A 23,473-nucleotide genomic window follows, 5' to 3' on the forward strand; every position below is an offset into this window, starting at 1 on the left:
AGATGATGGGAATGCAGTGGGAAAAGGCTGGATTTGGCCTGGCAGCACCCACCTTTATGCACTCCCCATGTCCCCCGTGCCCAGCTCAACATCAATGGGATGCAGTGGCATTAATCCTGTGTAAAGCATCATTTTGAGCCTTCCCATTGCCAGCAGATTATGGGAATGCAGTGGGAAAAGGCTGGATTTGGGCTGGCAGCACCCACCTTTATGCACTCCCCATGTCCCCCGTGCCCAGCTCAACATCAATGGGATGCAGTGGCATTAATCCTGTGTAAAGCATCATTTTGAGCCTTCCCTTTGCCAGGAGTGGGAAAAGGCTGGATTTGGGCTGGCAGCACCCACCTTTATGCACTCCCCATGCCCAGCTCAGCATCAATGGGATGCAGTGGCATTAATCCTGTTTAAAGCATCATTTTGAGCCTTCCCATTGCCAGGAGTGGGAAAAGGCTGGATTTGGGCTGGCAGCACCCACCTTTATGCACTCCCCATGCCCAGCTCAGCTCTGCTAAACGGTCCCAGAGCATTTCCTGCCCCAGTTCTGTGCCCCCCATCACAGGCTGTTGCCCTTTCTCCTCCCCACAGCTCATCCAGTTCCTGATCTCCTTGGTTCAATCCAACCGCATCCTCGGAGTGAAGAGGAAGATGTAAGTGTGACGGTCCAGCTCCCCAGGCAGATTCCCTCTTACTTCTGGTGTTACCCTAAAGGGGCAGCATTGGACCTGCTGTGGTTGGGTTGCCCCTTGCTCATCACCATCCCAATGCCCTCAGAGGTTAAGGGCAGCCCCGGCTTCATTTGCTTGGAGCCGATCCCAGTGACGTGGGTTTATCCCAGTAGCACAATTCCTTTGCTCTCCTCGTGGTTAGGGGTGGTTCTCCTGTTGTCCCTCACCTCAAATCCACTGAGCTGAGCAGGTCCTGCTCACCCCATCCCATCCCATCCATCCCATGAGATGGGCTCCTTGGGTGAGGCACCGGAGCAGGAAGATGGGGTTGCCCCATCCCTGCCTCCATCCCATGGCCCTCAGTGCCATGGCCCCGTGGTGGCCTTGCTAGGGCTGGGAATGGTTGGACTGGATGAGCTTCAAGGTCGTTCCCAACCTCATTCCATGATGTTTCTCCCCTCGTCCATGTGGGAAGTGGCAGCTCCTGTGCCCGTTCCTCATCCCCTGCGTGCCGTGGGGCTGGATGGTGCTGCCAGCGCCTTTCCCATTGCTGCTCCATTGAATTGCACAGCGCAGCCAGGGGCTCATCCTGCTCCTCCATGGGACGGCCTCATCCTGACCCGCTCCGTGCCTCCCGTGCCCTGTGTCCCACCTTAGGTGGGTGCAGGAGCCGTGCCCCGGTGGTGCTGGGCGCCGGCGGCGCGGTGAAGCCCGGCCCTTGGCGATGTCTTTGCAGCCCCCTGATGCTCAACGACGGCAGCTCAGCACATTCCATGCCGAAGTACAGCCGCCAGTATTCCCTGGAGCACGTCCACGGCTCCTCCCCGTACACAGTGAGTACCCTGCCCCTGCAGGGGGGCCACGGACCCAGGGATCCATGGGGATCAAGCCCTTCAACCCATGCCAGGCTGCCCCCCATCCTCATGGCAATTGCTGCTGCCCAAGAGCCGTTGGAGCCATTCCCCTCATCCCATCCCTTCCATCCCTTGTCCCAAAGCCCCTCTCCAGGTTCCCTGCAGCCCCTTCAGGCTCTGGAGCTGCTCTCAGCTCTCCCCGCATCTCTGGAGATGGATGCTCCGGAGCATCCTTCCCAATGGATGCTGAGGGCTGCCCAGGGGAGCTGGGGCTGCCCCATTGCTGGCAGTGCTCAAGGCCAGGTTGGACACGGGCTCAGAGCACCCTGCTCCAGGGGAAGGGGTCCCTGCCCGTGCTTGGAGCTGGAGGAGCTTTCAGCTCCCTTCATCCCAACCCATCCCGTGATCCCACAAGTCTGGGCCCTCCCATCCTCTTGAGGCACAAACCCCTTCACACAGGCCCCGAACCCTCACCAGGCTCCCCCTAAACCCTGCTGGGACCCCACACGATGCTTTGGGTGCCCCAAACTGCCCCCCAGGGAGCCCAGGGCTGTGTCCTCCGGGTACCACAAGGTCTGCGAAGCCTCATCCCGTGCCCTGCAGCATCCCCGGCGCTCGGAGCTGATGGGGAGGAGGGAGACGCTGGTCCCTCCTGCTCCCCTCACTTCAGCCCCCCACATCCCACCCTCTGATGGCCTTGGTCCCATTTTAGAGGCTCTCTTGGACCTGGTCCATGTCCGTGCGTGCCCTGAGGAGCCACGCAGGTGGATCCAGGCCGTTCCCTGGCCGGCTGTGGGCAGCAGCCGGAGCCCTTGGAGGGATGAGGGCTCTCCTGGCTCCCCGCTGCCCTCGGACCACCCCGCCTGGGAGCTCTGTGTTCCCCTCCTCTGATCTCTTCCTTCAAAGGGCCTTTGATCCTCAACTGCATCCGCAGCTGCCCCGGGAGCAATTCCAGCTCCTGCTGCATTGTCCCAGGGATGGGAAGAGCAGGTGCTCCCGCTCGCTCCTGCTGAGGCTGCCTGATTCCAGCTCCTGCCATCACATCCCTGCAGCTCCTGGCACCACAGCCCTGCAGCTCCTGCCATCACATCCCTCCAGCTCCTGCCATCACATCCCTCCAGCTCCTGCCATCACATCCCTGCAGCTCCTGACACTGCCTCCATGCAGCTCCTGCCACCACATCCCTGCAGCTCCTGGCACTGCCTCCATGCAGCTCCTGGCACCACAGCCCTGCAGCTCCTGGCACTGCCTCCATGCAGCTCCTGGCACCACAGCCCTGCAGCTCCTGGCACTGCCTCCATGCAGCTCCTGCCATCACATCCCTCCAGCTCCTGCCACCACATCCCTGCAGCTCCTGGCACTGCCTCCATGCAGCACCTGCCACCACATCCCTGCAGCTCCTGGCACTGCCTCCATGCAGCTCCTGCCATCACATCCCTGCAGCTCCTGCCATCACATCCCTCCAGCTCCTGTCATCACATCCCTGCAGCTCCTGGCATCACATCCCTGCAGCTCCTGACACTGCCTCCATGCAGCTCCTGCCATCCCATCCCTGCAGCTCCTGACACTGCCTCCATGCAGCTCCTGCCACCACATCCCTGCAGCTCCTGGCACTGCCTCCATGCAGCTCCTGCCATCACATCCCTCCAGCTCCTGTCATCACATCCCTGCAGCTCCTGGCATCACATCCCTGCAGCTCCTGACACTGCCTCCATGCAGCTCCTGCCATCCCATCCCTGCAGCTCCTGGCACTGCCTCCATGCAGCACCTGCCACCACATCCCTGCAGCTCCTGGCACTGCCTCCATGCAGCTCCTGCCATCACATCCCTCCAGCTCCTGCCACCGCATCCATGCAGCTCCTGCCATCACATCCCTCCAGCTCCTGCCATCACATCCCTGCAGCTCCTGGCATCACATCCATGCAGCTCCTGACACTGCCTCCATGCAGCTCCTGCCATCACATCCCTGCAGCTCCTGGCACTGCCTCCATGCAGCTCCTGGCACCACATCCCTCCAGCTCCTGCCACCGCATCCATGCAGCTCCTGCCATCACATCCCTGCAGCTCCTGCCACCGCATCCATGCAGCTCCTGGCACCACATCCCTGCAGCTTCTGGCACTGCCTCCATGCAGCTCCTGCCATCACATCCCTGCAGCTCCTGCCATCCCATCCATACAGCTCCTGCCACCACATCCATACAGCTCCTGCCATCACATCCCTGATGCCATCCCATCCAAACAGCTCCTGCCACCCCATCCCTGATGCCATCACATCCCTGATGCTATCACATCCATGCAGCTCCTGCCCTCACATCCCTGATGCCATCACATCCATGCAGCTCCTGCCCTCACATCCCTGATGCCACCACATCCATGCAGCTCCTGCCACCCCATCCCTGATGCCATCACATCCCTGATGCCATCACATCCATGCAGCTCCTGCCCTCACATCCCTGATGCCACCACATCCATGCAGCTCCTGCCATCACATCCATGCAGCTCCTGCCATCACATCCCTGATGCCATCACATCCATACAGCTCCTGCCATCCCATCCCTGATGCCATCACATCCATGCAGCTCCTGCCATCACATCCCTGATGCCATCACATCCATACAGCTCCTGCCATCCCATCCCTGCAGCTCCTGCCATCACATCCATGCAGCTCCTGCCATCACATCCCTGATGCCATCACATCCATACAGCTCCTGCCATCCCATCCCTGCAGCTCCTGCCATCACATCCATGCAGCTCCTGCCATCACATCCCTGATGCCATCACATCCATGCAGCTCCTGCCCTCACATCCATGCAGCTCCTGGCACCTCCTGGTTCCCCTTCCTGTGCTCCCAAATCCACCCTTGGACACGCAGAAGCCATTGGTGTCCCAAAAGCCACCACCCAGAGCTGTGTCTGGAGTGGCTCCCACCGGTGCTCCCTGGTTTATCCAGGCAGGAATTCCGCTGCCACCCTGCAGCACGGAGCCTGCAGAGCATCCCCCGTGTTCCTGCTGTGCATGAGATGCAATCCCTTGGCCTTATCCCTTAGGATTTCAAGAAGGAGGGAGCTGAGGGCCCCATGGTCTCCCTGCGATCCCAAAGTGCTCCTTTAATCCAGCACAGCAGGGAATGGGAGACCCGCACTCATTTCAAGGATGGACCATGATATTCCCTACTTCCCCCCCCTGTTTTCCCAGGGTGCATCCTTTAACCTGGAATCCCCTTTCCCCCCTGGATGCCTTCTCCCATGGGGTTTGGGGCTCTTGTGATGTGTTTTCTCCTGCTCCACCTCCCAGTGCCCGGTGCTTCACGCTGGGACTGCTGTGATTGTCATTGCAGGCTTCTTCCCCAGCATACAGTGGCTCCAACCTCTATTCCCCGGATTCTTCAGCCAACTCCGGTCCCATCATCTCCGACGTGACCGAGCTCGCCCAGTCCAGCCCCTCAGCATCCCCCAGCGGCAGCCTCGACGGCAGGTACCTTCCTCTTCCATCGCTTGGGAGCTGCGGGGAGCGTGGGGTGGGATGGGATGGGGTGGGATGGGATGGGATGGGGTGGGATGGGATGGGATGGGATGGGATGGGATGGGATGGATGGGATGGGATGGGATGGGTGGGATGGATGGGATGGGATGGGATGGGGTGGGGTGGGATGGATGGGATGGGATGGATGGGATGGGACCTGGGGGGTTTAGTGTGGAGAAGGCTCAGGGGGGACCTGATGGCTCCCTCCAAGTGCCTGCCAGGAGGATGGAGCCAGGAGGGGCTGGGCTCTGCTCCCAAGGAACAAGGGATGGGACAAGAGGAACCGGCCTCAAGCTGCCCCAGGGCAGGTTTAGATGGAGCTGAGGAACAATTCCTGCCCCAGAGGGTGCTCAGGCATCGGAGGAGGCTGCCCGGGGCAGGGCTGCAGGCACCGGCCCTGCGAGTGCTCACATCCCCTCAGTGCCATGGGGCAGCGATGGCCTTGGCAGGGGTGGGCAATGGTTGGACTGGGTGAGCTTAAAGGGCTTTTCCAACGCAGCTGATCCCATGGTTCTCTGATCCTTCCCCAGGAGCTCATCCCCATCTCCCCTCTGTCAGGTTAAAGCCATTCTCTTCATCCCATCCCTGCCTCCCTTGTCCCAAGCCCCTCTCCAGGCTCCCTGGGGTCTCCCAGCTCCTTTTTGCTTCCTCTTTCTGGCTTGTTCCTGGCATTGGCCCTTCCCCTGTGGGGCTGAATCACCCACAGAAGCCATTTACTGCCTGTGGTGCCAGGAACACTCACCCCAACATAGCCCATGTGGTCACTCATACCCACCCTTGGTAGTGATGATGTCCTGGTACCCTTGGTGGTGATGATGTCCTGGTACCCTTGGTGGTGATGATGTCCTGGTACCCACCCTTGGTGGTGATGATGTCCTGGTACCCACCCTTGGTGGTGATGATGTCCTGGTACCCTTGGTGGTGATGATGTCCTGGTACCCACCCTTGGTGGTGATGATGTCCTGGTACCCTTGGTGGTGATGATGTCCTAGTACCCACCCTTGGTGGTGATGATGTCCTGGTACCCACCCTTGGTGGTGATGATGTCCTGGTACCCTTGGTGGTGATGATGTCCTGGCACCCTTGGTGGTGATGATGTCCTGGCACCCTTGGTGGTGATGATGTCCTGGCACCCTTGGTGGTGATGATGTCCTGGCACCCTTGGTGGTGATGATGTCCTGGCACCCTTGGTGGTGATGATGTCCTGGTACCTACCTTGGTGGTGATGATGTCCTGGTACCCTTGGTGGTGATGATGTCCTGGTACCCTTGGTGGTGATGATGTCCTGGCACCCTTGGTGGTGATGATGTCCTGGTACCCACCTTTGGTGGTGATGATGTCCTGGCACCCTTGGTGGTGATGATGTCCTGGTACCCTTGGTGGTGATGATGTCCTGGTACCTACCTTGGTGGGGATGATGTCCTGGTACCTACCTTGGTGGTGATGATGTCCTGGTACCCTTGATGGTGATGATGTCCTGGTACCCTTGGTGGTGATGATGTCCTGGTACCCTTGGTGGTGATGATGTCCTGGTACCCTTGGTGGTGATGATGTCCTGGTACCCTTGATGGTGATGATTTCCTGGCACCCTTGATGGTGATGATGTCCTGGTACCCTTGGTGGTGATGGTGTCCTGGTACCCTTGGTGGTGATGATGTCCTGGCACCCTTGGTGGTGATGATGTCCTAGCACCCTTGGTGGTGATGCTGTCCTGGTACCCTTGGTGATGATGATGTCCTGGTACCCTTGATGGTGATGATGTCCTGGTACCCTTGGTGCTGACGATGTCCTGGCACCCTTGGTGGTGATGATGTCCTGGTACCCTTGGTGGTGATGATGTCCTGGTACCCTTGGTGGTGATGATGTCCTGGCACCCTTGGTGGTGACGATGTCCTGGCACCCTTGGTGGTGACGATGTCCTGGTACCCTTGGTGGTGACGATGTCCTGGTACCCTTGGTGGTGATGATGTCCTGGTACCTACCTTGGTGGTGATGATGTCCTTGCACCCTTGATGGTGATGATGTCCTGGTACCCTTGGTGGTGATGATGTCCTGGTACCCTTGGTGGTGATGATGTCCTGGTACCCTTGGTGGTGATGATGTCCTGGCACCCTTGGTGGTGATGATGTCCTGGCACCCTTGGTGGTGATGATGTCCTGGTACCCTTGGTGGTGATGATGTCCTGGTACCCTTGATGGTGATGATGTCCTGGTAGCCTTGATGGTGATGATGTCCTGGTAGCCTTGATGGTGATGATGTCCTGGCACCCTTGGTGGTGATGATGTCTTGGTACCCTTGGTGGTGATGATGTCCTGGCACCCTTGGTGGTGATGATGTCTTGGTACCCTTGGTGGTGATGATGTCCTGGCACCCTTGGTGCTGATGATGTCTTGGTACCCTTGGTGGTGATGATGTCCTGGTACCCACCCTTGGTGGTGATGATGTCCTGGTACCCACCCTTGGTGGTGATGATGTCCTGGCACCCTTGGTGCTGATGATGTCTTGGTACCCTTGGTGGTGATGATGTCCTGGCACCCTTGGTGGTGATGATGTCCTGGTACCCTTGATGGTGATGATGTCCTGGTACCCTTGGTGGTGATGATGTCCTGGCACCCTTGGTGATGATGATGTCCTGGCACCCTTGGTGGTGATGATGTCTTGGTACCCTTGGTGGTGATGATGTCCTGGCACCCTTGATGGTGATGATGTCCTGGTACCCTTGGTGGTGACGATGTCCTGGTACCCTTGGTGGTGATGATGTCCTGGTACCCTTGATGGTGATGATGTCCTGGTACCCTTGGTGCTGACGATGTCCTGGCACCCTTGGTGCTGACGATGTCCTGGCACCCTTGGTGCTGACGATGTCCTGGCACCCTTGGTGATGATGATGCATGGGCTCAGGCTCAGAGCAGGGCTGCTCCTTCACAGCTGGTTCTTGGGGGGGGGGGGTTAGGGGATGTTCTATAGGTCCAGGATGCTCCCCTTGCTCACCCTTGCCCCTCTGTTGCAGGAGCAGCCCCGTGGTGCGGATCAAGGAGGAGCCCCCCAGCCCCAGCCGCAGCCCCCAGGTAGAGGAGGCCAGCCCCGGGCAGCCTCCTGCCCTCGAGACCCCGCTCTTCCCCTCCACCTTCATCGACTCCTTCCTGCAGGAGCCCGAGCCCAGCGCCGCGGCTGCCGCCAGCGCCAGCCCCACGCAGCCGCAGCCCAAGTGCCTCAGCGTCGCCTGCCTCGACAAGTGAGTGCCTGTGGGGCCTGGGTGGGGGGCTATGGACCAGGCCAGGCCCCAGGGATGAGGCTCCTCCAACCCCATCCCCTTCCCCTGGAGCAGGGTGCTCCGAGCCCCTGTGTCCAAGCTGCCCTTGAGCACTGCCAGGGATGGAGCATCCCAAACCTCTCCCTTCAACCCCTGCCATGGGGAAGAACTCCCCAAGCTCCCATCAACTCTTCCCTCTTCCTCCTCCTCCCATCCCTGCCTCCCTTGTCCCAAGGCTCCCTGCAGCCCCTTCAGGCCCTGGAGCTGCTCTCAGCTCTCCCCTTCTCTGCTCCCAGCCTGGCTCCAGGGCAGAGCTGCTCCAGCCCTCGCAGCATCCTCCAGGGCTGCCCTCAGTGTCCCAGTGGGGTCCCCCCCACAGCAGAGGGGCAGAACCCCCTCCTCTGACCCACGCCTCAGCTCAATGGGGCTCAGGTGGAGGTGCCTTGGAATCACTGCCCCGAGCGTGCCCTGTCCCTCCCTATCCTCTGCATTGCCCATCCCAGCTGCCCTCCACATTCCCATGGGAGGGGGTTTGGGATCCCAGCTGCTCTTTGGGAGGTTGGACACGGGCTCGGAGCACCCTGCTCCAGGGGAAGGGGTCCCTGCCCTGCCCGGGGTTGGAGCTGGAGGAGCTTTCAGGTCCCTTCATCCCAACCCATTCCATGCCTCCATGCTCCCACTGGGCTCAGGGGTGGAGGCTGGAAGCTCCTGGGTGGTGTTTCAGGAGGGATCAGAGGTGCCCTTACAGCACTGACCGTCACACAGAGCTCATGGGGGCTCCTGCAAGGGCTGGCAGCCCAAACTAGGGAGTTCTTTATCCACGTGGAAGTTCTCCTTCCCCATATGGAGATCTCACATCTCCTTCCCCATGTGGAGCTCTCACATCTCCTTATCCCATATGGAGATCTCACACCCCCCATATGGAGATCTCACATCTCCTTCCCCCTATGGAGATCTCACATCCCCCATATGGAGATCTCACATCTCCTTCCCCATATGGAGATCTCACATCTCCTTCCCCATATGGAGATCTCACATCTCCTTCCCCCTATGGAGATCTCACATCCCCCATATGGAGATCTCACATCTCCTTCCCCCTATGGAGATCTCCCATCTCCCATATGGAGATCTCACATCTCCCATATGGAGATCTCACATCTCCCATATGGAGATCTCGGCCATTCCCATTCTCCCTGTCTTCCTGGGGAAACAGAGGATCAGGATCCAGCTCTTCCTATGGAATTCCGGGTCAGATCTGTCCTTAAGGTGAGCGAGGGATGTGGAGAAGCCCCAGCTCATTCCCAGGTGCTGGAAGGCAGCAGAGCTCTGTTAGATATAGGGCTCCCATGGGAGCTCTGGGATCCTGCATCCAGCCCTGGGATCCTGCATCTCCCCCTGGGATCCTGCATCCCCCTCTGGGATCCTGCATCCCCCTCTGGGATCCTGCATCCAGCTCTGGGATCCTGCATCTCCCCTCTGGGATCCTGCATCCCTCTCTGGGATCCTGCATCCAGCTCTGGGATCCTGCATCCAGCCCTGGGATCCTGCATCCCCCTCTGGGATCCTGCATCCCCCTCTGGGATCCTGCATCCAGCCCTGGGATCCTGCATCTCCCTCTGGGATCCTGCATCCCCCTCTGGAATCCTGCATCCAGCTCTGGGATCCTGCATCTCCCTCTGGGATCCTGCATCCCCCTCTGGGATCCTGCATCTCCCTCTGGGATCCTGCATCCCCCTCTGGGATCCTGCATCCAGCTCTGGGATCCTGCATCCCCCTCTGGGATCCTGCATCTCCCTCTGGGATCCTGCATCCCCCTCTGGGATCCTGCATCCAGCTCTGGGATCCTGCATCTCCCCTCTGGGATCCTGCATCCAGCTCTGGGATCCTGCATCCCTCTCTGGGATCCTGCATCCAGCTCTGGGATCCTGCATCCAGCCCTGGGATCCTGCATCCCCCTCTGGGATCCTGCATCCCCCTCTGGGATCCTGCATCCAGCCCTGGGATCCTGCATCTCCCTCTGGGATCCTGCATCCCCCTCTGGGATCCTGCATCCAGCTCTGGGATCCTGCATCTCCCTCTGGGATCCTGCATCCCCCTCTGGGATCCTGCATCTCCCTCTGGGATCCTGCATCCCCCTCTGGGATCCTGCATCTCCCTCTGGGATCCTGCATCCCCCTCTGGGATCCTGCATCCCCCTCTGGGATCCTGCATCCAGCCCTGGGATCCTGCATCCCTCTCTGGGATCCTGCATCCCCCTCTGGGATCCTGCATCCAGCCCTGGGATCCTGCATCCAGCTCTGGGATCCTGCATCCCCCTCTGGGATCCTGCATCTCCCCTCTGGGATCCTGCATCCAGCCCTGGGATCCTGCATCCAGCTCTGGGATCCTGCATCCCCCTCTGGGATCCTGCATCTCCCCTCTGGGATCCTGCATCCAGCCCTGGGATCCTGCATCTCCCCTCTGGGATCCTGCATCTCCCCTCTGGGATCCTGCATCCAGCCCTGGGATCCTGCATCCAGCCCTGGGATCCTGCATCCAGCCCTGGGATCCTGCATCCCCCTCTGGGATCGTGCATCCAGCCCTGGGATCCTGCATCCAGCCCTGGGATCCTGCATCCCCCTCTGGGATCCTGCATCCAGCCCTGGGATCCTGCATCCCCCTCTGGGATCCTGCATCCCCCTCTGGGATCCTGCATCTCCCCTCTGGGATCCTGCATCCCCCTCTGGGATCCTGCATCTCCCTCTGGGATCCTGCATCTCCCCTCTGGGATCCTGCATCCCCCTCTGGGATCCTGCATCCCCCTCTGGGATCCTGCATCCAGCTCTGGGATCCTGCATCTCCCCTCTGGGATCCTGCATCCAGCTCTGGGATCCTGCATCCCTCTCTGGGATCCTGCATCCAGCTCTGGGATCCTGCATCCAGCCCTGGGATCCTGCATCCCCCTCTGGGATCCTGCATCCAGCCCTGGGATCCTGCATCTCCCTCTGGGATCCTGCATCCCCCTCTGGGATCCTGCATCCAGCTCTGGGATCCTGCATCTCCCTCTGGGATCCTGCATCCCCCTCTGGGATCCTGCATCTCCCTCTGGGATCCTGCATCCCCCTCTGGGATCCTGCATCCAGCTCTGGGATCCTGCATCCAGCCCTGGGATCCTGCATCCCCCTCTGGGATCCTGCATCCCCCTCTGGGATCCTGCATCCAGCCCTGGGATCCTGCATCCCTCTCTGGGATCCTGCATCCCCCTCTGGGATCCTGCATCCAGCCCTGGGATCCTGCATCCAGCTCTGGGATCCTGCATCCCCCTCTGGGATCCTGCATCTCCCCTCTGGGATCCTGCATCCAGCCCTGGGATCCTGCATCCAGCCCTGGGATCCTGCATCTCCCCTCTGGGATCCTGCATCCCCCTCTGGGATCCTGCATCCCCCTCTGGGATCCTGCATCCAGCTCTGGGATCCTGCATCCCCCTCTGGGATCCTGCATCTCCCCTCTGGGATCCTGCATCCAGCCCTGGGATCCTGCATCCAGCCCTGGGATCCTGCATCCAGCCCTGGGATCCTGCATCCCCCTCTGGGATCGTGCATCCAGCCCTGGGATCCTGCATCCAGCCCTGGGATCCTGCATCCCCCTCTGGGATCCTGCATCCAGCCCTGGGATCCTGCATCCCCCTCTGGGATCCTGCATCCCCCTCTGGGATCCTGCATCCAGCTCTGGGATCCTGCATCCCCCTCTGGGATCCTGCATCCAGCCCTGGGATCCTGCATCCCCCTCTGGGATCCTGCATCCCCCTCTGGGATCCTGCATCTCCCCTCTGGGATCCTGCATCCAGCCCTGGGATCCTGCATCCAGCCCTGGGATCCTGCATCTCCCTCTGGGATCCTGCATCCCCCTCTGGGATCCTGCATCCCCCTCTGGGATCCTGCATCTCCCCTCATCCCCTCCCATGGTCCCCGCTCCCTGCTAGGGACCGAGGCCTCAGTGAGCCCGGAGCTCCCCAAGCATCCCTTGCTCCCTGGGGGAGCCACACGAGCCCCGTGCCCGGATCCTGGAATTCCCTTGGAATTCCCAGGGGTTTCCTGCTTCCCTGGGACGTGGGGGGGGGGCGGAAGTGCTCCCAGTGCATAGAACCATGGAACAGCTCGGGTTGGAAAGGACCTGAAGCTCAGCCAGTTCCAACCCCCTGCCACGGGCAGGGACACCTCACCCTAAACCATGGCACCCAAGGCTCTGTCCAACCTGGCCTTGGACACTGCCAGGGATGGAGCATTCCCAACCTCCCTGGGCAACCCATTCCAGTGCCTCAGCACCCTCACAGGAACGAATTTCCTCCTTAGATCCAATCTAAATTCCCCCTGTTTCAGTTTTAACCCGTTACCCCTTGTCCTGTCCCTGCAGTCCCTAATGAAGAGTCCCTCCCCAGCATCCCTATAGCCCCCTTCACACACTGGAGGTCTCCCCCAGCTCCTCTTCTCCACCCTCAACAGCCCCAATGTTCTCAGCCTGGCTCCACACAGGAGCTGCTCCCACCCCTGAGCATCCTCATGGCCTCCTCTGGCCTTGCTCCACCAGCTCCACGTCCTGAGGAGCCCAGCACTGCCCGCAGTGCTCCAGGTGAGGTGTCCCCGAGCAGAGCAGAGGGGCAGGATCGCCTCCTTGGCCCTGCTGGTCCCGCTCCTTCGGATGCAGCCCAGGATACGGATGCTTTCTGAGCTCAAGCTCCCACTGAACCCTTCTCCTGTTCATTTCCTCATGGACCAGCACCTCCTTGGGCTGCTCTGGATCTCTTCTGTTCCCAACCTGGAGCTGGGCCCTGGGATGGCTCCCCCCCCACCCCATCCCAGCTATAGGACCTTGCCCTTGGCCTGGTTAAACATGAGGTTGGCATCACCCCAGCTTCCCTCTGGGGGTGCCCAGCCTCCTTGGCTCTCCATCACCGGGTACCACGCTCCGGTGCTTCCCTGCTTCATCAGAGAAGGGGAGCCCCAAACCCCCCCTCCCGCCCCCCATGAGGGCTTGCATGGGCTCTTTGTGAGCCTCCCACCCCATCACAAGGCCTCCTTTGTGCCCCATGGGAGCAGCAGCCTTTGAGGAGCGCCGGCTTTTCGGGGATGAAAGGGGCTCTTTGTGATGGGAATACCTGAGCGGGGGGACCCAAACCCCCCCCTCCATTGAGGAGCCTCAGGGGGCTGTGAGCTGAAGGGTTTCCTTGCTAGCTCCATGTGTGGGGCTGGGGCCATGGGTGTGAGGAGAGAGCCCGGGATGAGCTCCTTCCCCATGGTGGGACCCGGGGGGCTGCCCCATTGCTGGCACTGCTCGAGGTCTGCAGCACCCCACTGCATCCCAACCCATCCCATTCCATGCTCCCACAACCCGGAGCCGTTGGCCTTTGGGACCAGCTCCTGCTCCTTCCTCTTCCTCGCTCCATTGGGGAGCACGGCGGGGGGTCAGCATCCCAAGGGGAAGGGAGCACAGCAGGGACCTTCCCTGACCCCCATCCCTATGGATCCAGAGCTCCCTCCTTCCTTGGCCCGCTCAAGGCAGCTGTGGCCAACGGGACCTGAAGCTCTTCCCATCCCTTGGGGTGATGCTGGCCGGGAAGGGGAGGGGGGGACCACATTCCCATTGCCTTTCCACGCTCTTCCTGGGTTGGGGAACGGGAGCAGCAGCCCCCCGAGCCGCTGGCTTCGGGGCCACACAAGGGTTTATGGGATGTCTTTCCCCGCTGGCCTCATCCTGCCCTTCAAGTGAGCGGTGATTCCCATGGGACCACGGTGCCTCTTCCCTCGTGTCCCACCCCGTGTGCATCCAGGCAGGGCCGTGGCCAGGTCGGGATGCAGTGGGAAGCGTTATTCCCCCCCCCCCCCGGATACATCATGGCAGCAGCTTTGGTGCTCTCCATCCTTCCCGGAAGCCCCATCTCCTGAGGAACAAACGTGTCCCTGTTGCCCATCCCGATGGGAAGGGGTTTCCAGGCCAGCTGGGATCCCTGTGGAACTCCCCCCCCCCCCCCCAAGTTGCTTTAGGGGTGAGGGTTTGTTCCCTTTGTCCTGGATCCACAACCAGGAGGTGATGGGGAGGAGGTTTGGTGTTTACCCAAAGCTGGGGTAATCCATAGGGATCCATAGGGAATCCATAGGGAATCCATAGGAACCCATAGGGAATCTGTAGGGATCCATGGGGATCCATAGGAATCCATAGGGAACCCATAAGAATCCATAGGGAATCCATAGGGATCCATAGGACTCCATAGGGAATCCATAAGGAATCCATAGGGAATCCATAGGAATCCATAAGGAATCCATAGGAACCCATAGGGATCCATAGGAATCCATAGGGAATCCATAGAGAATCCATAGGAACCCATAGGAATCCATAGGGAACCCATAGGGAATCCATAGGAACCCATAGGAATCCATAGGGAATCCATAGGAATCCATAGGGAATCCATAGGGATCCATAGGAACCCATAGGAATCCATAGGGAATCCATAGGGAACCCATAGGGATCCATAGGAATCCATAGGAACCCATAGGAATCCATAGGGAACCCATAGAAACCCATAGGAAATCCATAGGAACCCATAGGAATCCATAGGAACCCATAGGAACCCATAGGAATCCATAGGAACCCATAGGGATCCATAGGAATCCATAGGGAATCCATAGGAACCTATAGGGAACCCATAGGGATCCATAGGAATCCATAGGAACCCATAGGGAATCCATAGGAACCCATAGGAATCCATAGGGAATCCATAGGAACCCATAGGGATCCATCGGAACCCATAGGAATCCATAGGGATCCATAGGAACCCATAGGAATCCATAGGAACCCATAGGGAACCCATAGGAACCCATAGGGAATCCATAGGAACCCATAGGAATCCATAGGGATCCATAGGAATCCATAGGAACCCATAGGGATCCATAGGAACCCATAGGGATCCATAGGAATCCATAGGAACCCATAGGGATCCATAGGAACCCATAGGGATCCATAGGGAATCCATAGGAACCCATCGGCACTCCGGGTCTCATCCGTTCGGGCTCCTCATCCATGGAGCTCCGGGGCGGAAGGGTCCCAAGGCTCCTGCGGAGGAGATGGAGGGAGGGAGGAGGCCTGCAGGGGCTGGGGCTGGGGGCCGTGGGGCCGGGGGAAGGCTCCTCCTCCCTGACCCCCGGCCCCGCTCTCTTGTGGCCAGGAATGAGCTCAACGACCACCTGGACACCATCGACTCCAACCTGGACAACCTCCAGACCATGCTGAGCACGCACGGCTTCAGCGTGGACACGAGCGCCTTGTTGGATGTGAGTCCTGCTCCCACGGGAGCTCCAGAGCGCCTCCGGTCCGGGCCCGCAGGGAACAGGGGCTCCTCCAGCTGGGTCAGGTGGAAACCTCCAGCTGCATGGGTTGGGCATCTCCAATGGATGGGTTGGACGTCTCCAACCGGATGGGTTGGACATCACCAATGGATGGGTTGGACGTCTCCAACCAGATGGGTTGGACATCACCAATGGATGGGTTGGATGTCTCCAACCGGATGGGTTGGAAATCACCAATGGATGGGTTGGACATCACCAATGGATGGGTTGGACATCTCCAACTGCATGGGTTGGACATCTCAAATGGATGGGTTGGACGTCTCCAACCGGATGGGTTGGACATCACCAATGGATGGGTTGGACATCTCCAGCTGGATGGGTTGGACATCTCAAATGGATGGGTTGGACATCTCCAGCCGGATGGGTTGGACATCTCCAATGGATGGGTTGGACATCTCCAGCTGCATGGGTTGGACATCTCCAGCTGCATGGGTTGGACATCTCCAACTGCATGGGTTGGACATCTCCAGCTGCATGGGTTGGACATCTCCAACTGCATGGGTTGGACATCTCCAGCTGAATGGGTTGGACATCTCCAGCTGAATGGGTTGGACATCACCAGTGGATGGGTTGGACATCTCCAGCTGGACTGGTTGGACATCTCCAACCAGATCTCCAGTGGATGGGTTGGACCTCTCCAACCAGATCTCCAACTGGACTGGTTGGACCTCTCCAACCGGATCTCCAATGGATGGGTTGGACCTCTCCAACCGGATCTCCAATGGATGGGTTGGACCTCTCCAACCAGATCTCCAATGGATGGGTTGGATCTCTCCAACCAGATCTCCAATGGATGGGTTGGACCTCTCCAACCAGATCTCCAACTGGACTGGTTGGACCTCTCCAACCGGATCTCCAATGGATGGGTTGGACCTCTCCAACCAGATCTCCAATGGATGGGTTGGACCTCTCCAACCGGATCTCCAATGGATGGGTTGGACCTCTCCAACCGGATCTCCAATGGATGGGTTGGACCACTCCAACCGGATCTCCAATGGATGGGTTGGACCTCTCCAACCAGATCTCCAATGGATGGGTTGGACATCTCCAACCGGATCTCCAATGGATGGGTTGGACCTCTCCAACCGGATCTCCAATGGATGGGTTGGACCACTCCAACCGGATCTCCAATGGATGGGTTGGACCTCTCCAACCAGATCTCCAATGGATGGGTTGGACATCTCCAACCGGATCTCCAATGGATGGGTTGGACCACTCCAACCGGATCTCCAATGGATGGGTTGGACCACTCCAACCGGATCTCCAATGGATGGGTTGGACCTCTCCAACCAGATCTCCAATGGATGGGTTGGACATCTCCAACCGGATCTCCAATGGATGGGTTGGACCTCTCCAACTGGATCTCCAATGGATGGGTTGGACCACTCCAACCGGATCTCCAATGGATGGGTTGGACCTCTCCAACCAGATCTCCAATGGATGGGTTGGACATCTCCAACCGGATCTCCAATGGATGGGTTGGACCTCTCCAACCGGATCTCCAATGGATGGGTTGGACCACTCCAACCGGATCTCCAATGGATGGGTTGGACCTCTCCAACCAGATCTCCAATGGATGGGTTGGACATCTCCAACCGGATCTCCAATGGATGGGTTGGACCTCTCCAACCAGATCTCCAATGGATGGGTTGGACCTCTCCAATGGATGGGTTGGACCTCTCCAACCGGATCTCCAGCTGGCTCCTCCCTCCCCTCCTTCCCCACCGCGCTGGCTCCAGGCGGCCCTGTCCCTGTCCCACCGCGGTTCCTTCCTCTCCCGGCCCTGAGCCCTCTTCCCTCTCGGCAGCTCTTCAGCCCTTCCATGACGGTCACGGACATGAACCTGCCCGACCTGGACAGCAGCTTGGCCAGCGTGAGTACCGGGGGGGGAGCCAGCACAGGGGTCCTGAGCTGCTCAGCACCCCGGCCCCCCCCGTCGTGCGCGGGAGGAGATGCGGGATGGAGCCCGGCCCGCGGACACCAGGGCTGCCCCATAGCTCATTGCCGGGGGCGGGGGGGCTGAGTGCTCTGGGGAGCTCCATGGACTTCCCAGGAAGGTGCCTGTGGATGAGCTTAGGTTCTCCGGGGGTGATGGGATGGAGCAGGGATGCGGATGGGAGGCTTCCCGAAGCCATAGGGCTGGCTCCTTGGGCATCAGCTGCCGGACCAAGGATGCTCCTGCCAAGAGCCGGAGCAGGCCGTGATCCGTGGGGTGATGGGGCTGGCCCCATGGCTGCCCCTCTGCTGCGGAAGGGGAGGCCGGAGGGGGCTGCAGGGAGCCTGGAGAGGGGCTTGGGACGAGGGATGGGATGGAGGAGGAGGAAGAGGGAAGAGTTGATGGGGTGGGAGGAGGAGGAAGAGGGAAGAGTTGATGGGGTGGGAGGAGGAGGAAGAGGGAAGAGTTGATGGGGTGGGAGGAGGAGGAAGAGGGAAGAGTTGATGGGGTGGGATGAGGAAGAAAAGGGAAGAGTTGATGGGATGGGATGAGGAAGAAGAGGGAAGAGTTGATGGGATGGGATGAGGAGGAAGAGGGAAGAGTTGATGGGATGGGAGGAGGAGGAAGAGGGAAGAGTTGATGGGATGGGATGAGGAAGAAGAGGGAAGAGTTGATGGGATGGGATGAGGAAGAAGAGGGAAGAGTTGATGGGATGGGAGGAGGAGGAAGAGGGAAAAGTTGATGGGGTGGGAGGAGGAGGAAGAGGGAAGAGTTGATGGGGTGGGATGAGGAAGAAGAGGGAAGAGTTGATGGGATGGGAGGAGGAGGAAGAGGGAAGAGTTGATGGGATGGGATGAGGAAGAGGGAAGAGTTGATGGGATGGGATGAGGAAGAAGAGGGAAGAGTTGATGGGATGGGATGAGGAAGAAGAGGGAAGAGTTGATGGGATGGGAGGAGGAGGAAGAGGGAAAAGTTGATGGGGTGGGAGGAGGAGGAAGAGGGAAGAGTTGATGGGGTGGGATGAGGAAGAAGAGGGAAGAGTTGATGGGATGGGAGGAGGAGGAAGAGGGAAGAGTTGATGGGATGGGATGAGGAAGAGGGAAGAGTTGATGGGATGGGATGAGGAAGAAGAGGGAAGAGTTGATGGGATGGGATGAGGAAGAAGAGGGAAGAGTCGATGGGATGGGATGAGGAAGAAGAGGGAAGAGTTGATGGGATGGGATGAGGAAGAAGAGGGAAGAGTCGATGGGATGGGAGGAGGAGGAAGAGGGAAGAGTCGATGGGATGGGATGAGGAGGAAGAGGGAAGAGTTGATGGGATGGGATGAGGAAGAAGAGGGAAGAGTTGATGGGATGGGAGGAGGAGGAAGAGGGAAGAGTCGATGGGATGGGATGAGGAAGAAGAGGGAAGAGTTGATGGGATGGGATGAGGAAGAAGAGGGAAGAGTTGATGGGGTGGGATGAGGAAGAAGAGGGAAGAGTTGATGGGATGGGAGGAGGAGGAAGAGGGAAGAGTTGATGGGATGGGAGGAGGAGGAAGAGGGAAGAGTTGATGGGAGGAGGAGGAAGAGGGAAGAGTTGATGGGATGGGGTGGGAGGAAGAGGGAAGAGTTGATGGGATGGGATGAGGAAGAAGAGGGAAGAGTTGATGGGATGGGATGAGGAAGAAGAGGGAAGAGTTGATGGGATGGGATGAGGAAGAAGAGGGAAGAGTTGATGGGATGCGAGGAGGAAGAGGGAAGAGTTGATGGGATGGGAGGAGGAGGAAGAGGGAAGAGTTGATGGGATGGGATGAGGAAGAAGAGGGAAGAGTTGATGGGATGGGATGAGGAAGAAGAGGGAAGAGTTGATGGGATGGGATGAGGAAGAAGAGGGAAGAGTTGATGGGATGGGATGAGGAAGAAGAGGGAAGAGTTGATGGGATGGGAGGAGGAAGAGGGAAGAGTTGATGGGATGGGAGGAGGAAGAAGAGGGAAGAGGTGATGGGATGGGATGAGGAAGAAGAGGGAAGAGTTGATGGGATGGGATGAGGAAGAAGAGGGAAGAGTCGATGGGATGGGATGAGGAAGAAGAGGGAAGAGTCGATGGGATGGGAGGAGGAAGAGGGAAGAGTTGATGGGATGGGATGAGGAAGAAGAGGGAAGAGTTGATGGGATGGGAGGAGGAGGAAGAGGGAAGAGTTGATGGGATGGGATGAGGAAGAAGAGGGAAGAGTTGATGGGGTGGGATGAGGAAGAAGAGGGAAGAGTTGATGGGATGGGATGAGGAAGAAGAGGGAAGAGTTGATGGGGTGGGATGAGGAAGAAGAGGGAAGAGTTGATGGGATGGGAGGAGGAAGAAGAGGGAAGAGTTGATGGGATGGGATGAGGAAGAAGAGGGAAGAGTCGATGGGATCGTGGGGAGTTCTTCCCCATGAGGGTGCTGGGGCGCTGGCATGGGTTGAAGGGAGAGGTTCGGGATGCTCCATCCCAGTTTGGACACACGGGCTCAGAGCACCCCGAGCTTTAAGCTCCCTCCATCCCAAGGCATTCCAGGGTTCCTGAGGGGATCCATGGAAGCACGCCGGGAGCGGGAGCATCCCCATCCCTCGGCGCTCCCCACAACCTCTGAGGACCTCGGCATCCCCTCGGAGCACACGTGGGGGTGCTGAGCGTGCCTCGGGTCCATGGCTGGGAGCTGAGATCCCCACTCTTGCCCCACAGATCCAGGATCTCCTTTCATCCCAGGAACAGCAGAAGCCCACGGAGACCGAGGCCGGCGCAGCGGACGCAGGTACCGGCAGCATCCCGGCGTCCAGTGGGAATTGCGGTGGGGATGATGGGATGGAGCAGGATGAACCCTGGAGGAGAGCAGCTCCAGGGCCTGAAGGGTCCTGCAGGGAGCCTGGAGAGGGGCTGGGACAAGGGAGGGAGGGGTGGGAGGAGGAGGAAGAGGGAAGAGTTGATGGGATGAGGAGGAAGAGGGAAGAGTTGATGGGATGGGGTGAGGAGGAAGAGGGAAGAGTTGATGGGATGGGAGGAGGAGGAAGAGGGAAGAGTTGATGGGATGGGATGGGATGAGGAGGAAGAGGGAAGAGTTGATGGGATGGGATGAGGAGGAAGAGGGAAGAGTTGATGGGAGGAGGAGGAAGAGGGAAGAGTTGATGGGATGGGATGAGGAGGAAGAGGGAAGAGTTGATGGGATGGGGTGAGGAGGAAGAGGGAAGAGTTGATGGGATGGGAGGAGGAGGAAGAGGGAAGAGTTGATGGGATGGGAGGAGGAGGAAGAGGGAAGAGTTGATGGGATGGGAGGAGGAGGAAGAGGGAAGAGTTGATGGGGTGGGATGAGGAGGAAGAGGGAAGAGTTGATGGGATGGGAGGAGGAGGAAGAGGGAAGAGTTGATGGGATGGGAGGAGGAGGAAGAGGGAAGAGTTGATGGGATGGGAGGAGGAGGAAGAGGGAAGAGTTGATGGGGTGGGATGAGGAGGAAGAGGGAAGAGTTGATGGGATGAGGAGGAAGAGGGAAGAGTTGATGGGATGGGAGGAGGAGGAAGAGGGAAGAGTTGATGGGAGGACGAGGAAGAAGAGGGAAGAGTTGATGGGATGGGATGAGGAGGAAGAGGGAAGAGTTGATGGGATGGGACGAGGAGGAAGAGGGAAGAGTTGATGGGATGGGAGGAGGAAGAAGAGGGAAGAATTGATGGGATGGGATGAGGAGGAAGAGGGAAGAGTTGATGGGATGAGGAGGAAGAGGGAAGAGTTGATGGGGTGGGAGGAGGAGGAAGAGGGAAGAGTTGATGGGGTGGGAAGAATTGATGGGATCCTGGGATGTTCTTCCCCCTGAGGATGCCGGTGTGGGATGAAGGGGGTCCTTTGGGATGCTCCATCCCGTCCTTCCCCTGAGGATGCTGGTGTGGGATGAAGGGAGTCCTTTGGGATGCTCCATCCCATCCTTCCCCTGAGGATGCTGGTGTGGGATGAAGGGGGTCCTTTGGGATGCTCCATCCCATCCTTCCCCTGAGGATGCCGGTGTGGGATGAAGGGAGTCCTTCGGGATGCTCCATCCCATCCTTCCCCTAAGGATGCTGGTGTGGGATGAAGGGAGTCCTTTGGGATGCTCCATCCCGTCCTTCCCCTGAGGATGCTGGTGCAGGATGAAGGGAGTCCTTTGGGATGCTCCATCCCATCCTTCCCCTGAGGATGCTGGTGCGGGATGAAGGGAGTCCTTTGGGATGCTCCATCCCATTCTTCCCCTGAGGATGCCGGTGCGGGATGAAGGGAGTCCTTTGGGATGCTCCATCCCATCCTTCCCCTGAGGATGCCGGTGCGGGATGAAGGGAGTCCTTTGGGATGCTCCATCCCATCCTTCCCCTGAGGATGCCGGTGTGGGATGAAGGGAGTCCTTTGGGATGCTCCATCCCCTCCTTCCCCTGAGGATGCTGGTGTGGGATGAAGGGAGTCCTTCGGGATGCTCCATCCCGTCCTTCCCCTGAGGATGCTGGTGCGGGATGAAGGGAGTCCTTTGGGATGCTCCATCCCATCCTTCCCCTGAGGATGCCGGTGCGGGATGAAGGGAGTCCTTCGGGATGCTCCATCCCATCCTTCCCCTGAGGATGCTGGTGCGGGATGAAGGGAGTCCTTTGGGATGCTCCATCCCATCCTTCCCCTGAGGATGCCGGTGCGGGATGAAGGGAGTCCTTTGGGATGCTCCATCCCATCCTTCCCCTGAGGATGCCGGTGCGGGATGAAGGGAGTCCTTTGGGATGCTCCATCCCATCCTTCCCCTGAGGATGCCGGTGTGGGATGAAGGGAGTCCTTTGGGATGCTCCATCCCCTCCTTCCCCTGAGGATGCTGGTGTGGGATGAAGGGAGTCCTTTGGGATGCTCCATCCCATCCTTCCCCTGAGGATGCCGGTGTGGGATGAAGGGAGTCCTTCGGGATGCTCCATCCCATCCTTCCCCTGAGGATGCCGGTGCGGGATGAAGGGAGTCCTTCGGGATGCTCCATCCCGTTCTTCCCCCTGAGGATGCCGGTGCGGGATGAAGGGAGTCCTTCGGGATGCTCCATCCCCTCCTTCCCCTCTCTCCGTAGGGAAGCAGCTCGTGCACTACACCGCCCAACCCCTTTTCCTGGTGGATTCCAGCGCCGTGGACGTGGGCTCCGGGGACCTTCCCATCTTCTTCGAGCTGGGCGAGGGGCCCTATGGCCCCGATGGCGAGGGGTACCCGGAGGATCCCGCCCTCTCCCTGCTGGCTGGGCCCGAGGCCAAGCCCAAGGACCCCGCTGTCTCCTAAGGGAATCGGGAATCGCCTCGGCACCAAAGGGAATCCCAGGCCTTGCTTTGCACAGCCCCGGCCTGCGGGGCCTCATCCTGGCACCGGGAAGGGCTCGGAACCGGCTTTGGACCCTGCACATCCACACACACACCCCCCCCCCTCGCGGCGGCCGGACTGCAGCATCCCATGGGATGCGCCTCTGGAAAGGGGGGGGAACGGGATGCGGCCGGGGGGAGGCTGCCAGGGGGAGGCTGCTGGGGGGGGGAGAGTGAGGAATGGGGAGCTTTCCCTTGGGAATGGGGGTCCTGAGCTTTCCTTAAGGAAAGGGATCCTGATCTTTCCTTAAGGGATCCTGAGCTTTCCCTAAGGAAAGGGGATCCTGAGCTTTCCCTAAGGAAAAGGGGATCCTGAGCTTTCCCTTGGGAATGGGGATCCTGAGCTTTCCCTAAGGGATGCTGAGCTTTCCCTAAGGGATCCTGAGGTTTCCTTAAGGGATCCTGAGCTTTCCCTAAGGAAAGGGATCCTGAGCTTTCCCTAAGGGATCCTGAGCTTTCCTTAAGGAAAGGGATCCTGAGCTTACCCTAAGGGATCCTGAGCTTTCCTTAAGGA

General features: G+C 59.2%; 1 protein-coding gene across 2 annotated transcripts in view; it reads left to right on the forward strand.

Annotated features, from left to right (window-relative positions):
* Positions 1 to 22,937, forward strand: part of HSF1 (heat shock transcription factor 1) — a 47,901-nt gene extending 24,964 nt beyond the window's left edge. Inside the window, exons 6-14 of one of the 2 annotated variants that reach the window (XM_062634656.1) lie at positions 586 to 647; positions 1,402 to 1,498; positions 4,857 to 4,993; positions 8,052 to 8,109; positions 8,191 to 8,276; positions 15,493 to 15,598; positions 17,481 to 17,546; positions 20,311 to 20,380; positions 22,680 to 22,937. In XM_062634656.1, the coding sequence (XP_062490640.1) occupies positions 586 to 647; positions 1,402 to 1,498; positions 4,857 to 4,993; positions 8,052 to 8,109; positions 8,191 to 8,276; positions 15,493 to 15,598; positions 17,481 to 17,546; positions 20,311 to 20,380; positions 22,680 to 22,882 (885 nt within the window). In that variant the 3' untranslated portion in view covers positions 22,883 to 22,937. Of the gene's footprint in view, positions 1 to 585; positions 648 to 1,401; positions 1,499 to 4,856; positions 4,994 to 8,051; positions 8,277 to 15,492; positions 15,599 to 17,480; positions 17,547 to 20,310; positions 20,381 to 22,679 lie in introns of both variants that reach the window. The other variant, XM_062634657.1, reaches the window with a different exon arrangement.
* The last annotated feature ends 536 nt before the right edge of the window (positions 22,938 to 23,473 follow it).

Source organism: Pezoporus occidentalis, unplaced genomic scaffold (assembly GCF_034315485.1).
Source record: "Pezoporus occidentalis ecotype Australia unplaced genomic scaffold, CSIRO_AGI_Poc_V1 ctg433, whole genome shotgun sequence".
NCBI classification, from domain to species: domain Eukaryota; kingdom Metazoa; phylum Chordata; class Aves; order Psittaciformes; family Psittacidae; genus Pezoporus; species Pezoporus occidentalis.